Source organism: Panthera leo, chromosome B3 (assembly GCF_018350215.1).
Source record: "Panthera leo isolate Ple1 chromosome B3, P.leo_Ple1_pat1.1, whole genome shotgun sequence".
Classification (NCBI taxonomy): Eukaryota; Metazoa; Chordata; class Mammalia; order Carnivora; family Felidae; genus Panthera; species Panthera leo.
The window spans coordinates 37582005-37599283 of NC_056684.1; the positions used below are offsets into that span (position 1 = coordinate 37582005).

The 17279-nt window shown below is 41.7% G+C and overlaps 1 protein-coding gene across 17 annotated transcripts in view; it reads right to left on the reverse strand.

Moving 5' to 3' along the window:
- Positions 1–17279, reverse strand: part of MAP2K5 (mitogen-activated protein kinase kinase 5) — a 270688-nt gene that overhangs the window by 94603 nt on the left and 158806 nt on the right. For all 17 annotated transcript variants that reach the window (XM_042941603.1, XM_042941608.1, XM_042941602.1 and 14 more), the window contains exon 16: positions 12910–12981. In XM_042941603.1, coding sequence (XP_042797537.1) covers positions 12910–12981 — 72 coding nt within the window. The remainder of the gene's footprint in view (positions 1–12909; positions 12982–17279) is intronic.

A 17279-nucleotide genomic window follows, 5' to 3' on the forward strand; every position in this document is an offset into this window, starting at 1 on the left:
GAGGGTACCACGTGGAATGGCAGAGCCCTAAGATTCCTGACCCACAGAATCCTGAGTAAATAAATGGTTGTTATGGTAGGCCATTAATTCGGGGTACTTTATTAAGAGAAAGAGATAAACGAGATGCTTTCCTTGACATTGACGGCAGCCTTCCCTCTTGTCTTCCCATGCACTTCCATTGCACTTCTATTTGTCTTTCTACCTACTGATCAAGGAGCTCCTGAGGGCAAAGTTTGGGTCCTTTACTGCCAACACAGAACAGCGTGGCATAAATATGTACTGATTGGATGGAATTCTCACCTGTCCGCTTCCCATTAGAGCAGACATATTGGAGATGAGGTTAATTTTTGTATTTCTTTAAAAATATAAACTAGGCTGTGGTTTCTGAAAAAGAATGGTAAACGTACACCTTAAAATATGGTAACACTGAACCGGCTACGGGGACAATTTAGGTAGTAGGTCTGTGTCAATCAGTCTTGACTGACGAGCAGAATCCCAATAAACCATCCTTTTCCTTTATCTAATTTCCTGCTCATTTACATGTACCATTTCTTTATCTCTTCTTTTCCCAGACTACTTCATCTACTTAATCTCTACAGTATAATGAAAGAAGCAGAGTCGGGACCCCTGACTGCTGCTGCCTGGTCCAGTCACTTAACCTTTCTAAAAAAGTCTAATTTCTCTGGATCTCAGTTTCCTTACTTGCAAAACGGGAGCTTTGATGCTTATACGGTGGAACAATCTTGGGTGCCTCAAATTACTGATTTTTTCAGTGATTTCCCATCACACTATGGAGGAGCATAAATGCGGTGATGAATATCAAGTGGCTTTGTTAAGTGTTAGGTACATGTACAGGGTGGTTATGTCGTCACCCTTCTTGCAAGAATGACACTGAGCAAGATGTCAACAGCAGAAAAAAAAGAGGACAGAGCGCTAGACTTGGCATCAGAAGTCCTCAATTCCAGCCCTCTTCTGCATAAGGCTGACTGTGTGCTATAACTGAGGGCATGCTCCCTCCTTCCTCTGGGCCCCAGGGTTCCTAACTGGTCAGAGGAGGGATCTGATTTAACAAGTTCTATAGACACTCTTCTGGTTAAAAAAAATTCTCATCTCTAAGTGTAAGGTAAGGTATGTAAAAGAATTGTCTAAATAAATGCTATAAAAAATGTTAAAGTTACTATTAGCCAATTCAGAACCAAAGTATGTGATATGGTCTGCAGGATCTTCAAGAGGATTTTTTTTTTTAAGTTTATTTATTTATATTGAGAGAGACAGAGAGCGCGAGCAGGGGCAGGTAGAGAGGGAGAATCCCAAGCAGACTCCATTCAATCAGTGCACAGAGCCCGACATGGGGCCTTGAACTCACAAAACCATGAAATCATGACCTGAGCTAAAATCAAGAGTCATATGCTTAACCCACTGAGCCACCCAGGCATCCCTTCAAGAGGATTTTTTTTTTTTTAACTGAGTTGAATCCTCAGCAGCTTTTTTTTTTTTTTTAAAGTTTATTTATTTTTGAGACAGAGAGACACAGAGCATGAACGGGGGAGGGGCAGAGAGAGCGGGAGACACAGAATCGGAAGCAGGCTCCAGGTTCTGAGCCATCGACCCAGAGCCCGACGCGGGGCTCGAACTCACGGACCGCGAGATCGTGACATGAGCTGAAGTCGGACGTTTAACCGACTGAGCCACCCAGGCACCCCTCAAGAGGATTTTTAAAGCTAATTCCAGGTCACTGGATTTGAGTATTGACAGAATTCTAGGATCAGTGGTTCTGACCACTGGACATCTCAAGGGAGTGGCAGTGGTTCCCCCAAATTATCACTCAAAGAATTTAGAGTTGACAGATGTCACTAGAAGGCTGGCCCCTTATCTTTTAGCTCTCAACTCAAAAGTAACCCCACACCACTCAGTTACTCGTATCATAGAATGCTGTTTGTTTCTGTCTAATGACTTGCTATTGTCAAGCATCTTCTTTAAAACGTAGGTTCCATGAAAGCAGGGATTTTGTCAGTTTCATTCGTAGCAATATTCCCAATGACTACCACAGTGCCTGTCACACGTTAGACACTCACTAAAAAATTTCGGAGTGACTAATGAATGATTGCATCTTATCTAACCTTATCCCAGCTTCTTCCACAAAGCATTTCTTCTCAACAAACAAACAAAAACAACCTGAGACATGTGGTCATTCAGTCACTATGGAAATGCCGGCATTTTTATCCCTAAAGGGGATTCCACTGTGGAGTAGGAAGGATGTAGGGATATCTATCCATTAGAACTTTCTTCTTTATATTGAATAGAAAACGATGGGATTTTTTTTTTCCAGTTTTGTTTGTTTGTTTGTTTGTTATGTTAACTTCAGCAAGTTTGGCCTGCCAGTCATTGAGTGGCAGTATCTCTTCTCTATGAGAATCCTTCAAACATCTGAATATGGGTTGTCAAATGCTTGCTTTGTCTTCCCTTTCTTTTTTTATTCTTCACATGAAGACTATGTGGATTTAATGTTTTCTTAAAAGTCCAAATTGTGGGCAGTTTTGTGCATACAAATGCCCACAATTTGGACATGTGCTATTGGAAAAACTTTAAAATCAGTCTGAAATCCATCAAAATAATAAAATGCTTAGCTGCGACTGCCAGCACCTGTTCCATCTTGTTTTGTCAATCTCATGGTTGTTCAGATGGCTCTGAGCACAAAGCAAGCCCAACAATGCCTCTTTCAGTGGGAGACACTCACTTTGTCTGCCAGTTGCACATTCACTACGATCACTGACAACCTTGGAAAATGCACATTTAGGCATGGTAATCTGAGACAGCTGGATCCCTTCACAAACCTTGCAAAGGACTGAACTAGTCAATCCATCATCTCCCAAAGGTCATTTTAACAGCTCCTTTTTGCAATGGGTTACACAAAGTTTTAGATTAAAAAATGACAAGGGGAAAAAAAATTAAAACAAAGTTAAAACAGAATTACAGAAAGTGGAGTAAGAGCAGGGGAATGAGTGAGAGAAACTGTTACATGCTCTTTTTCTCAACATTCTTGAATGGAAGGGAAGGAGGCCCATGACAAGGACTCCCCACCGCACTCCTGCCCACTTTCCTATACCACCTGCCAATCATACACTGAAATTTCCTTGGTGTTTGGACCCTTCACTTTGATCCCTTTGGCTTCTGATGATTTTCAGCAGAAGCTTCTGATCAACAGGTAAGATGTTTCACTAGATGGAGCAGCAGACCAAACATACAATAAGATTCAACTTTCACTCATGTGCTTGATGATAATTATAAAAACGGTGAGGAGAAAATATCAGTACTTAAGTGGAGCACACTGAATGCCAAGTTTTATGGTCTCAAGGAGCTGACAGCAGCTGCTCATAGGGTACCGAGCGCTATCCGTCACCTCTCAGACCAAGTTCATAATCACCAAGGGCTAGAAAAGCAAACAAAGCCGCAGCTGTAGACCACTAGAGACAGCTGTGTCTCTGGGTGTTTTTATGTAGGGGTGGGAGTTGGGGGTAGGGATAGGTTCTTCTGTATATTTAGGGGCAAGAACCAAGTCTAGATAATGCTCCATAATTCTTGTCACTTGGCAAAAACACTCAATATATAGATGAGATTGCTATTTCAAACAGAAGCTTACTCTCACAGTAACTTTATGGGGTTGTTGTTATTAAATGAACGTGTTTATAAGGGAGTCTAGAAAACTCAGAGCACCTGCTTTCAAAAAATGTGTTTACTATGATTGTTTATCGTCTGCCTCCCTCATTGTGTTGGAGGTTCAACAAGCAAAGGGAACATGCCTATTTAGTGTATCCTCCGCACTTAGTAAAGTGTTTGGAACATAAAAGATGCTCAGTAAATATTTGAGGAATGAATGAATTTTAAAGTTATCTTCACTTTACAGATAAGAGAGTGACACCTGGAGTGGCACACGACTTGGCCAAAATCACACTGTAAGGGGTGGTGCCAACATATCTGGTTAATCCAAAGTCGGAACACTTTAAGACTTCAAGAATTAGGATGACAGCCCTTGAATCTGAAAATCTTATCACAGAAAGAAAATTGCCCACTTTTCATCAAATTTCTCCAGAGGCTCTGTCAAGGGTACTGGGCTGGGTGATCCATGCAGCTTTTTCAATACTTTTATTTTCATTTCACACAGCTTTATGTGCTTGCTTGTAAATGCTGATTACACTTCGTTTTCTTGGTATCTTATGAGTCTTATCTAGCACCCATTAAAAATATACATATAAAGGCAAAGATTTTTTTAATGAGATGTGTTCACAGGTTTTAACATTTCCATAAGACAAGGTGGTTCCATCCAACTGTATTTACTTTTTATGCTAAAATTTCCTTGGGAAAAATTCTATTGTAGATGTCTACAGAAAATCCAAAAATGTTACCATTCCTCAGTAAAAAGTCCCTTCCTCTAGGCAAAAGCACTGATAGATGTCCTTTAGAAAAAAAGTTAGGTTTTGTTTTTTGTTTTTGTTTTTTGCTATAGGTATAATAAAAAGGAAGGCAATCTCAAACAACATGTATTTCTCTCATGCTATAAAATTAAAATGAAAACAGGTGCTTTGGTGCTTTCTTCTATTTCCTCTATTCTTTCCTCCTGAAACTTGTTTTTTACGTTAGACTTCCTGACCTAGTTCTCTAATTTTCAATATCTGTTTGTTGTCATTGTTCTCAGAAAGTTCCTTTGTTACAGCAGCCTGTTCTTGTTTCCTGAATGTAACATTTTCTCTTTTCCCTCTGACAATACTAGAAGAGTTCATCTGAATTTTTCTTCACCTCACAGTTTCCAAGGCCCTCCAAGTTGTTTTCCAGTTATTTTAGGTCTCTGTCTTAAAGGCCTTCCTCACATGTCTTGCCAAGAGTAAGGGACTGAAAATCTGGCTGGAAACACTGTGCTCATTGGTGGAGCTTGCAGAATGATGTAAAGTGACATAACATGAACCCCCAATGTCTGGATCTTTAAGATTTCTTGGTCTGATTTCCTTTGAGAAAGTCTCTTCTGCCTGAAAGAGGAAGACACTTTGGCTGCTGGTGTCCTAGGAACAGGCTGGGAGGTCTCAACATTTACCATTCACTTAATGCCTCTGTACTTCAGTAGTGGGATGCACTCTTCTACAGTGCTAGGTGTCACTTATTTTACTCTTTCCAAAAAAGACTTCTACCCAGTCTTGTGTTGAGGGTGGGGAGTGGTGACTGTCCACACATGCTGAGTTAGGGGAAGAATCTGTGGGTCAAATGGCTTAAGTGCTTCTCAAACAGACTTTAAAATCATCCTCTTCTCTCTGGTCCCATTTTCATGCCTAGTTCCAGATAACTGGTACCACCAATTCTTGGGCCTTTGGGGTGTTCCACAGGAATCAGAGTCTTTATCACTTTCTTTTTTTAAAAAAAATTTTTAATGTTATTTATTTTGGGGAGGGAGGGAGAGAGAGAGAGAGAGAGAGAGAGAGAGAGAGAGCGCGCATGCACAAATGGGTGAGGGGCAGAGAGACAGAGAAGTAGACACAGGATCCAAAGCGGGCTTCAGGTTCCGAACTGTCAGCACAGAGGCCGATGCAGGGCTCAAACCCACAAACTGTGAGATCATGACCTGAGCCGAAGTTGGATGCTCAACTGACTGAGCCACCCAGGCGCCCCTGTCACTTTCTTTACAGGTAGCTTAGGATTTCAGCATTCTCGGCTCTGCAGGTTGTTTGCCACTGTTCATCTGCTCTCCACATCCCGAAGTTGGTTGCTATAGTCTCCTTCCCTTTTTGTCTTCATGTAGTATGCCTTTTTAAAAAATTCCTTTACGGTTATTTTTAGTGGAGTTTGAGGTGCAAGGCGAAGCTACGGCAAGTGTTCCATGCTTTAATCAAACCAGTAGCTTTTTTGAACAGAAATATAAACATTTCAAGAAGTAATTCCTTTTAAAAAGAGGAGATAATGGCTTAATGTTCTCATTGTGACCTTTGTCCAGGAGCTCTGAAGTAAAGCTTCCATCTAAAGATGAAGAAGCTGAGGCCCAGAGATTAAATGACTTATCCAAGGATCTACGGTTTAGACTGCTAGAGGTGAAATCTGATCTAGGTCTATACTCCAGCAAACAGAAAACCGTTCTCCACGTGCAAAACATTTGTGATCTCTTCAGCCAACATTTATGTGTGCTTATGTCAAAGGCTCCATCCAACTTTGCTTCAGAGCTGTGACAAAAGTATGAAAAAACTGAGCCAAAAGATTTCCTGAGCACCCACTGAGGGGCAGTGGGATTGCGCTAGGGAGTGTAGGTGGTGTTGAGAGTATCAGATTTGACTCCTATCATAAGGAAGTCTGACATGCCTCTAAATTATTATGGTACAAAGTGGAAAAGGCAGATGACACGAGGGAGATGAAGATGAAGGTCAGAAGAAGATGCTACTTTTAGTCGGAGAGATCAGAGCAGGTGTCACGAAGGATGGGTATCTGACCTGTATCTTGGGGAGATGAAGGAAAATGACACACCACATAGAGTGAAGGGCAGAGTGTTCCATGGATTTGCTTTTAACCTGGAAAGGTGATTCTAAAACTCACAAGAAAAACTCTCTTGGCCGAAACAACAGAACTCATAAAAATCTTCAGAAGATGGCGTTACCGTCATGACAATGACCTTGTGTGGCTCCCTGAATATGCTCTTTGCCTTTCTAGAAACGTTTCTCTAAGCCATGGACCTTGCTTCCATCATTTAACACATCATTCAAACCACTTCAATAAAACAGGGATCACGCTGAAGAGGGGTCTCAGAGGACTAGATGACACTCCAATTAACCAAGCACATCGAGCCAGATTGTTCTATGCCTCAGACTCAAGAGACTGGCGGAGAGAAGAGGCAAACAAAGGCAGAAAAAAGCGAGGACCCAAGTGAAAAGAGCAAAATGCATGTGTTAAAGATGGGCTTTCAGTCTGACTCCTGCAGAAAAGCCTGTCAGAAGATTATTCACCACCAACCTTAATAAGGTTTATAATAACCCGCCGGCTAGAATCACAAACCAGAACGTGTACTTGTAGAGCATACTCAGTGAGAACAAGGGCAGTATAGGACTGGCCCGGTGCTTTTAAAATGTGTATGCGTTATTCTGGGTACTGCAAAATCAAGGCTGGAAGAAGGTGTGTGTTGACTTACATTTTGACCCAAGAAGGGCCAACTTAAAAATACAGCTTTTGCAAACATGTCGTGATTTAAATGACACAAGAATATGAGTGGAATGAGTAATTAGCAAAAAAAAAAATAGAGGGGCTTCTCTTCTTGAGCCAGTCTGTGGGAAGAGAGATAGGTACTGAGCTGCTTGTGAAATTAAGACATTGTGCCCCGGGGCACCTGGGTGGCTGAGTCGGTTGAGCGACCAACTTCGGCTCAGGTCATGATCTCATGGTTCATGAGTTCGAGCCCCATGTTGGGCTCTGTGCTGACAGCTCAGAGCCTGGAGCCTGCTTCAGATTCTGTGTCTTCCTCTCTCTCTGCCCCTCCCCCGCTCGTGCTCTGTCTCTCTCTCTCTCTCAAAAATAAATAAAAATATATATTAAAAAATTGGCTCTTATTATGTACCAATTGTCATTTTAAAGTTTAGCTCTTAAGTTTGAATGGCAACTACTAGGGTGAAGAGTCCTAAAAATCACCACCTAGTTGACTGGATCAGTGTGAGCTTTCTAGAAGAGTCAAACAAATATGCTGGGGAGCAGGATTAATCCTCCTAGTTTGTTCTAGCTCAGGAATTTTATGCCTTTGTTGGTGGCATAAAATTCTTTTTTTTTGTTCTTGTTCTTTGTATTCACACTTCTTTTTTTGTTCTTACTTCTTACTTTTATTCTTACTTCTTTTTTTCTTTTGCATTTTCACACTGATTTCTGTCATGAAGGTACAAGGAAGAAGTGTAATTCTACATGGATTCTTTCTCCCCCGACAAAGTCAGCCCATACAAACCCCTCATATGGCAGTGACCTTTATTTGGCTTCATAACTAATCCACATGAGGAGAACTACAACACATTCAGAGATCTGAGTTGAAAACCATAAGCAACACACAGAGAAAGGGGCCAAATTCTTCTCATCTAGTGACACTGCCATGCTCTAGTGAAGCTGAATAATCTCCTTTTTTCCCCTCTTAAGGGTAATCTCCATGTTTATGTTGCTTCTGCCAACTCCAAATACTACATACAGCTGACAGAATCCTGGAAGAGACCCATTTTATCCCACAGGGATACTGAACTGAGAGGAGATGGGGCAGTTCTGTCCCTGGATAAAAGATAGTCTGATATTAAAGATTCTTTGCTTAAGGCACAAATGTACCTGTCTGTGACTTTTTTAATGGCACATTTTAGTGGCATGTAGCATCATCTTTTATGAACAAGTGTGCGAGAGGCCTTGTTATGACCCCCATGGGGAGTATGACAGCACATTAACAAGGGAAGGGCAGCATGGAGACGGCAAGCAAAGGTGAGCCTCGCTATTTTAGGAGTTTAAAACGATGAAGGCGCCTTCTGATTCCTGCCTCACCAAACCTCAGGGAGGGGTTGGGACTTCATGGAGTCTGGGGGAGGGGTGTACTAGTAGAGGTAGAAGGAAAAAGAAGAAGAAGAAAACTCTAGTTTCCACGTAGTCTCTTGTTTGATTCTTGTGTGATTTCAGAACAATTCCCTTGCTCAGTTTCCTGTATTTTGATCCCATGTTTCTTTACCACCAGTACTCTAGGGGGATAAAATGACTCAAAACACTTTGAGGAAGGTGTCCACACAAATAGGTAGTAGAACAGCTTACATGAGACCTTGCATGTTCTGACACTAGACCTCTCCTGAGGGGTTCACAGAGACCCACCTTAGGATGTGCGGGGCCATGGGGAGGGGCTCTTCCCTCTTTTCCTTCTTTCTCCCAGGGCCAAACTCTCTTTGAGACCAATTCTGTTGGTTAAGCATCTTATTAAGCATCTGACTTTGGCCCAGGTCATGATCTCACGGTTTGTGAGTTCGAGCCCCGCGTCAGGCTCTGTGCTGACAGCTAAGAGCCTGGAGCCTGCTTTGGATTCTGTGTCTCCCTCTCTCTCTGCCCCTCCCCCGTTCGTTCATTTTCTCTCTCTCTCTCTCTCTCTCTCTTTCTCTCAAAAATAAATAAACATTAAAGAAAAAAAAAAAGACCAATCCAGCTCAACTGTAACTCCTTTGGAGAAACTCTGTCTCTCCCCCAGGCTTGGGGCTCAGAGTATCTTGGAAGTACCTTTACTGAAGGTGCTAGCACACTGTTTGTTTTGTTTCGGGCTTTAGTGGTTGGTCTTCTCTATCAGAAGTTTTGTGTGACCCAGTCTCTATAGCCTGGCACATGATAAGTGCTGAGACAGTCAGTACTGAATGAATGGAAGTTTTTACTCTTCACAGCACACCCCTAGAAAGGAAGTCTTGTTTTTAAAAGTGAGGATAAACAGAAGAGAAGCAATTCTTTGAAGACGGTGACTCTAATTTGCTATTCAGAATTTTAAAATGCATGGAGATTCACACTTCTCTCTATGACTTTAAACAGGATTTGCCACATTTATCCCAAGCAGATTGTGGGTGAAAATAAAGAATCTTTACTTCGTGCTTTACTTCAAGTGCTTCTTGTGGACTAACCTCCACATCTTTTCAGGGAATATTCTCATCACATCTGCCCTTAAGGAAGAAAAGAAGCGTGGGGTTCTCTTCATCACTGAATAATTCACAATTTTTCATCTACGGGCTCAAAACCTCCGACTCCCCTTCCCTATCACTTACTTTGTGTTACCTTGTACCCCAGATGAATTTGGTATAAGACACACGCCAGGGGCCTTACTCTACTCTCTAGTGACTTACTGGTCTGTCACTTGTGGTCAGTCACATGCTGTCACTTGCTTGTCTGGGAGGTTGTGAGCTCCTAGAAGGGCTACAATTACATAGTTCCCTCTGAAAGCATTTGGTTAAGCATCAAACACAAAGAGGTGTTCAACAACCTTTCTCGATGATCATAATCCCACTGCACTTGACATCCTGTACCGACATTACCTCCTCCTTCTGATTTAACATCTGGCTCTTCACCAACCATTTGAAAACACTGGGAGCATGAGGACGCCTAACCTTTCCTGTCCTCCCCTCCTCCCCACTTTGAGCCAACACATTCCTTCTGGCATTCAGGTGTCCCACACTCAATGTGACAATTTGTTACACAATCCCTATACCATAATCCTCCTCAATCTTATAAATTCAATGAGTCTGTTTCCTTCAGTCATCTGGAGACCATTCAACAGTCTATCTCCAGGATAAATGAACATGACTGACAAAACACCAAATACAACAATGGCAAATTCCCTCCTTATACTATAAAGACCCTCTTTTTAAATCTTTGCATCCCTAGCACCTAGCAGAATATTGGCAGAGATATGTTTCAATATGCAACATAAATATGTTCTATGTATTGGGCATCTATCTATCAATCTATCTACCTACCTACCTATCTTATCTCCGTGTTTCCATGCGTGTCCCTCTATGGTCCGTGCTCGACAGAACACCCAATAATCTTTTGAAAATATAATTCAGTCATTTACCCTCAGAGGAAAATCTAAAGTTCTTACCATGGCCTACAAGGCAGTATATGATCTAACCCTTGGCTACCTCTCTGAATGTATTTTTTCCCATTTTTCCCCTTGATAACTCCACTACAGTCACCTTGGTCCCTCTGCTTCCCTTGAACATGCCAAACACACTCCAGCTTAGTGCCCCTGTATTTGCTGTTGCCTGGTGGCTCCCTCCATTTACATCATCCAAGTCTCTGCTCAAAGGTACTTTATCAGAAAGGATTGCTCCACTTTATTTTTCTCCATAGGACTTGCCACCACCTGACAATTCATACAGTTTGTTATCCTGTTTTCTGTCCTCCTCATGCCCTACTCCATGAGAGTCAAGACTAGAGTGTCCTTTCATTACCATATCCCCATTGCCTATCTAACAGGCATAGCAAGAGCTCAATATATAAATGAAAAAATGAATGTGGAAGGAAAGAACAGCGAATATACGTGTTCTAAATCTTAAATCTATTAGCTATGTTCTCTCATGGTACTATGTGTCTCTGCACGTTATATCATGCTCGGGTGTATCACCATCCAAGTCACTCAGCTCTAGACTTGATGCAGAAAGTTAAAGAAAGACAACAGACCACTTAGAGTCATAGAATGTTAGTGTGGAAAGGGGCTGCGAGAGCATTATTTTACAGATGAAGAGACAGAAGCCTGGGGAGGGATAGCGGCTTGCACAGGACACCTAGAAACCAGCAGCAAAGGTGAAACTGCTCTCTCTTTCATTCCCAATCTAGGTTCTTATCTGCACACCACGTACTTCTCCAGTGTTCTACACTCTATCTGGTTGTTTGTTAAATGCATTTGATGACAATGGTTTAAACATGCAAAGGCATGGGGTGCCTGAGTAGCTCAGTTGGTTAAGTGTCCAACTTCAGCTCAGTCTCACGGTCCGTGAGTTCCAGCCCCTTGTCAGGCTCTGTGCTGACAGCTCAGAGCCTGGAGCCTGCTTCAGAATCTCTGTCTCCCCCTCTCTCTGCCCCTCCCCCCGACACATTCTATCTCTCTCAAAAATAAATCAACTTAAAAAAAAAATTTAAACATGCAAAGGGAATTTATATTAACAGTAAGGCCTGAGCTCCACAAATCAAAAGTACAAGTTTCTCTCAAAACAGGTTAACTGAACAAGCCCTTCAGGCTTCTGCTGGGAAACTCGGTTCTGGGCTTCTGTCCGCCATTATTGCTAACTGCTCAGCTGATGCATACATACTGTATTTCCTCTTAGATTCTCTTTTGTGAAGAAGCAGAAGAATATAGTTTAACAAACACTGATTATTTTTCCTTTCTTTCTATAGTGCAGGTGAATTGAGTCTAAAGATACTTCCTTATAAATTCAACTGCATTCATGTATTACAAAAATCATAGAAAAAAGTATGTATTTGACCCCAAAAAAGGTGATAAAAATGTGACTGCAACTCTATCCGTGATCTTATTTAAGGACAGTCCTTTCTACTTTTTTTAAAAAAATCCTCCTTCCTCTGAATCAACGTAGGTGAGAAACAATTCTTGAAGTACTGGAGAGGATCCAGACTCTATCCTAGTGCAATTCACATTGAGCCAGATGTCTTTCTAATAGAAATTGTACATATTTCCTTATAAATCAATTGTCATTATAAGAAACCTTAGCGCAGAGTTCTTGTGGGGTGACATGTAGCACACTAAGATAAAGTCCATTCTAAATACAGCTATAAAGAGTAAAGACATTAAAACTGCTAAATACATACCCCTCTCCTCCCCCAGATCATATCATGCCCCATCCCCCAACATGTGAAATGACTATATTGGAGCAATGTGATTTTTTTCTTTCTAAACAAACATATAGAATTTATACATCCAAATGAGTAGGACTGCACTCTTTAAAGTAATCACCGTTGGAAGTTACATATGCATTCCAACAAGGGTACCATTACCCAGAACTCTGGAATCTTTTATTATAATGCAGGCTCTAGTGTGCATAAGGATCACCGGGGAACATGTTAATAATGCAGATTCTTAAAGATTTGGATTTAATTAGTCTTAGATGGGAGTCTGGGAACCTGTATTTTTAAGAAGCTCTCGAGGTAAGTTTTGTACAGGTGATGTGTGAGAAACAGCACCTCTGAATAATCCATTCACAAGCCATTCGAGGATATCAAAATGAGGACTTTAGAGTTAAACTCTATGTGTACATACACATAACTAATAGAAATTGTACACATTTCTGTGTACACAGAAGTTTATTTTTAGTTTTTTCAAAATCTTCATTCTTCTTGATAGAAAATATTAGGACAGTTACACACAGAAGCATCTATTTGCAAACAACATACCTCCATGAAAGAGATTCCTAAACTCCAGACATCAGAATGGATTCCATACTGCTCCCCGGAAATTCTTTCAGGCTGTAAGATAACAGAAGGGAGCTTGTGAGTTGATGGAAGCTAGTCCATGTTTGAAACACTAATATGGGTCTGGCTAAGGCAGGGTGCCATCAACATTTCATGACACTTTATGAAGAGCAAAACAATCTCATGTGTGTATATGTGTGTATATATGTATATGCATACTAGATAGGTAACATATAGAAATTGCATAGGTAATACAGAATCTCACTGAATCCTCACAAAGTCCCTGTGAAGAAAACTTTATTACCTCTATTTTAGAGATGAAGAAAATTAAGGCTCATATTGGTGAAATCATTTAGGCAAAGTCCTCAGCTAGTAAGTGAGCTGAGATCTGAACCCAGGGTCCTCTCCCTCCAAATTCAGTGGTCTCAGCTGTGAAGTGAAAAACTACATAATATTACATAATGTTATCACTTATTTGCACTTTGAGAAATGGGTCTGTATCACTAGGGATATTTTTATTTTTATTTTTTTAACTTCTTACTTGGAAATAATTTCAAACTTCCAAGAAAGTTGAAAAACTACGACTAATAAAAAAATCCATATTTCCTTTTACCCAGATTCACCTACTGTTCAGCAATTTTATTCCAATTATCTGGGTTTCTTTTGATATGAACCAAGGAACAGTTTGAAAGGTCCATTTGGGACAACTCGTCCTCCATTTAAGACGTGTAGCAAATACCTGGTCCGGAAAGCCACTACATGTACTCTCTATACTTCAAAAGGAGTAGTTTCATAGTGAAGTGGGTGCTGCCTGGTCTTCTATCCTTCTAGGATCTAGCATTCAGTAAGGTACTTCACAGAAATCTTTTGAATGAACACAGGAACACACAAACAGAAGTCTCATGGAGGTAGAATGGTCAGTCAAGGTCACAGAGCTGGTCGTGGCAGGGCTAGGATCATAACCCACACCTCCCGGCCCTCAGGGCACCATTCTGTTGTTTGTACCATCCCCGGGGGTCTTGATGGTCACCAATGGCATCAGCCTTCAGGAGCTTTCACGGGAGCCCTGAAGAGTACCTGGGGCCACACTCAGCCTGGTCCACTGCAGATGGAGGAGGTGAGCACCCACCAGCCATCAGCAGGGGATATACCAGGGGGGTAAAAGATGTGAGCAAAGTGCTTTCAGGTGAGTTGGCACAGTCCTACATCTCGAGGAGTTGGCTTAGCTGGGACCCAGAACTTCGTGACCTACTTTCTACTCATACCCATCAGGCTACCTCAATATACTTAACTGCCTTCTCCTGGGACCACCTGCCATAAAATTACATAAAGCCCTATCCTGAAGTAGCAGGTGGATTGTCTTATTTCCCTTCTTTTATTTATTTCTTTAATCTGTAAAACCCCTTTCCTACCAAGAACCATTCTTCCCAAGGGCCACGTGTCATGTGACCATTTCTCCCAGCTGATAATAGATGCACGCGGTCATCCCAATCCCCCAGTACTTTAACTTTCACATTCAAATCCCCCACACCATCATTTCTGAAGTTCCTTGTTCAGACATGAATGAACCCATTATCCAGTTCCAGCTAGTTCAATAGGTACTAGGATGAAGCAGCCAGTTAGTTACAGGAATTACCATCACTATCATCATCATCATCCACACGACCGCATGCATTTATTGAAGAATTTCCCATATGCCTGGCATTGTGTGCTAATGCGTGTCTCATTTCGGATTCATAAGGACCCATATTAGATTGGTACCATTATCATCCTCTTTTAACAGATGAGGAGAAGGAGGTACAGAGACGTTTAGTTTGCACTCACTACATACGGACAGCAATAGCTATCATTTGATGACCAGCTAGTATATTGCAGACACGGGGCTACTTTGCATTCTCTACGTTTTTTAACAATCTTGCAAAGATTATTACTGCCCTCATTTCACAGATGTAAAAACTGAGGCTTAGTAAAATTAAGTGGCTTGCTGAAGTCTAGAGCTGTGGATCAACATCAGGCATACTGTTTAGGAACACAGCCAGGATTCAAACCCTGGTATGCCTGACTGCAAAATCAGGGTTCTTTCTACTGTGTCACACTGCCCCCAGAACCAGGAGTCAGAAGAGCCACACACTAATCTTGATCTGATCAGTATTTCTCAAAATATGGTCTTCAGACTAGCCATCAGAGAAGTGACTGCCTGAGGTGCATATTGTAGATGAACCTCCTGAATCAGAATCTCTGGAAGTGGTTCAGGGGATCTACCTCCTAAAAAATAATTTCTCTGGATGATTCTTTGGTGTATACTTAGCTTCAGTCACTAAACATTTCCATGTTCCCTGCAGAGGCAATGACCTATCTTCCTCTTCTCTGCTTCATGAACATTTCTTTTATAGACCCCTGCCATGGGCCACCTTTCTTTGGTGACACATTCCCGTACTTCTCAGGAAGAATTACAAATTCTTCCCTCTGTCCTTCATGAAAATGTTGTTTGTATTTTTAATATTGATTGATTGCACGGTGTTCTAATCATCTGATTACTAGCCTGTTTCTCCCAAGAGGCCAAGAGAGTGTCTTATTCATCTCGTACCTAGTACCATGGCTGGCACGTAGCCCAGTGCGTGGTCAAGGTATGCTGCCTTGAAGGAATGTAATACATGTTTAGTGCACATTTGGTTTTAAGCATGTGCCAATTATTAAGTCCCCGGAAGTGTTCTACTAATATAACTTCCCCAATATTACTGCTATTCATGCCCATGAAGAAACATCCAGCAAACATGAAAATCCTAAAATCCTCTAGAACTCTTTATTTTATGTTATTTTATAAAAAAAAACAACAACAACCTTTTTAATGTTTATTTATTTTTGAGACGGAGAGAGAAAGAGAGAGAGTGTGAGTGGGGGAGGAGCAGAGAGAGACACACACAGAAGCTGAAGCAGGCTCCAGGCTCTGAGTTGTCAGCACAGAGTTTGACGTGGGGCTTGAACTCAGGAGCCGTGAGATCATGACCCGAGTCAAAGTTGGACGCTCAGCTGACTGAGCCACTCAGCCGCCCCTAGAACTCTTAAAGAAATAACCAAATGTTGCTTTCCTGTCTGTGTCTTCTCTCCTTTCTCCTTTTCTTCACCCCACTAGCTGACAGTTATCAAAATATAGCACTTCATTCAGCGTACAGAATAAGCAAACAAAAGTCGAGCCCACATACAAAATATTTTGACAGGACCAACGATAAGATTAAATACATTCATAACATTTGCCCACTTAACTTTTTTTTTTTTAAGCTTATTTTTACTTATTTGAGAGAGAGACAGAGAGCGTGTGGGGGAGGGCGGAGAGGAAGACAGAATCCCAAGCAGGCTCCACACTGCCAGCACAGAGCCAGACACAGAAACTCACAAACCGTGAGATCGTGACCTGAACAGAAACCAAGAGCCAGATGCTTAACCGACTGAGCCACCCAGGTGCCCCTGCCCATTGCACTTTCAAAACAAATGCAAACAGGAAGCTGAAAATAAAGCATACAAAAAAATTAAATTAAAAAAGAAAAAGGGAGGAAGCGATAATGGTCACAGATATCAGGTGGCAAATAGGAGAGCTCCTTAAGGAGTTCTCGCAATAAGCTAACAAAGCAAGATCACTGTTGTGGTGCTGTGCTCAAGCATGAATGCTTAGTGAGAGTCGGGAGCCAGCTCTACGGGTCTACCTGAAGAGCTGGTACAGTAGATACGGACTGGGAAACGCGCCCAGGCCCCTGAAACTGACACAGCACAAGATAAGCCCCAATACATTTTGAATTTATGGAGCCAGGACTTGATGGCCTGAGGCTGCACGATTCAAATCTGTTCTTACACTTGAAGCCAAGGTGGTCTGCCCTGTTCTCTCCCCTCTAAAACTAAACAAAACAAACCACCAGGTACCACACTACTGACAGAAGATCTGTGATGGACATTTTGCAGTTGAAAATCGAAAGCTGGGTTACTTTCTGACATGGCAGCTGTCGCCAGTGTGGAGAGCTAAATAATAGGAAAAACATGACTCCCTGTCTGAGGCACGTCTGTACTGAGGTTTAAGTGTAGGAGGAAAAGTCCTGGTCTATTCTTAACGAGAACAGTGGTGATGATATAAAAAGCAGATTTTATACAGGATCTGAAAGGGCAGTGGCCCCAAGCTGTACTCTCCACTCCTGCCAGCCACCCTCTGTGACTTATTATTTACCCAGGACCCATATTTAGGTGACTCACTCTAGAACTATCTCTACACAATACCCCAGGACTTGTCAAAATCAACAAGATATCAAGGTACATTCCTAATCTCTTCTGATAAAGAATTTCTGCTCAGGATTACACCACTCAGT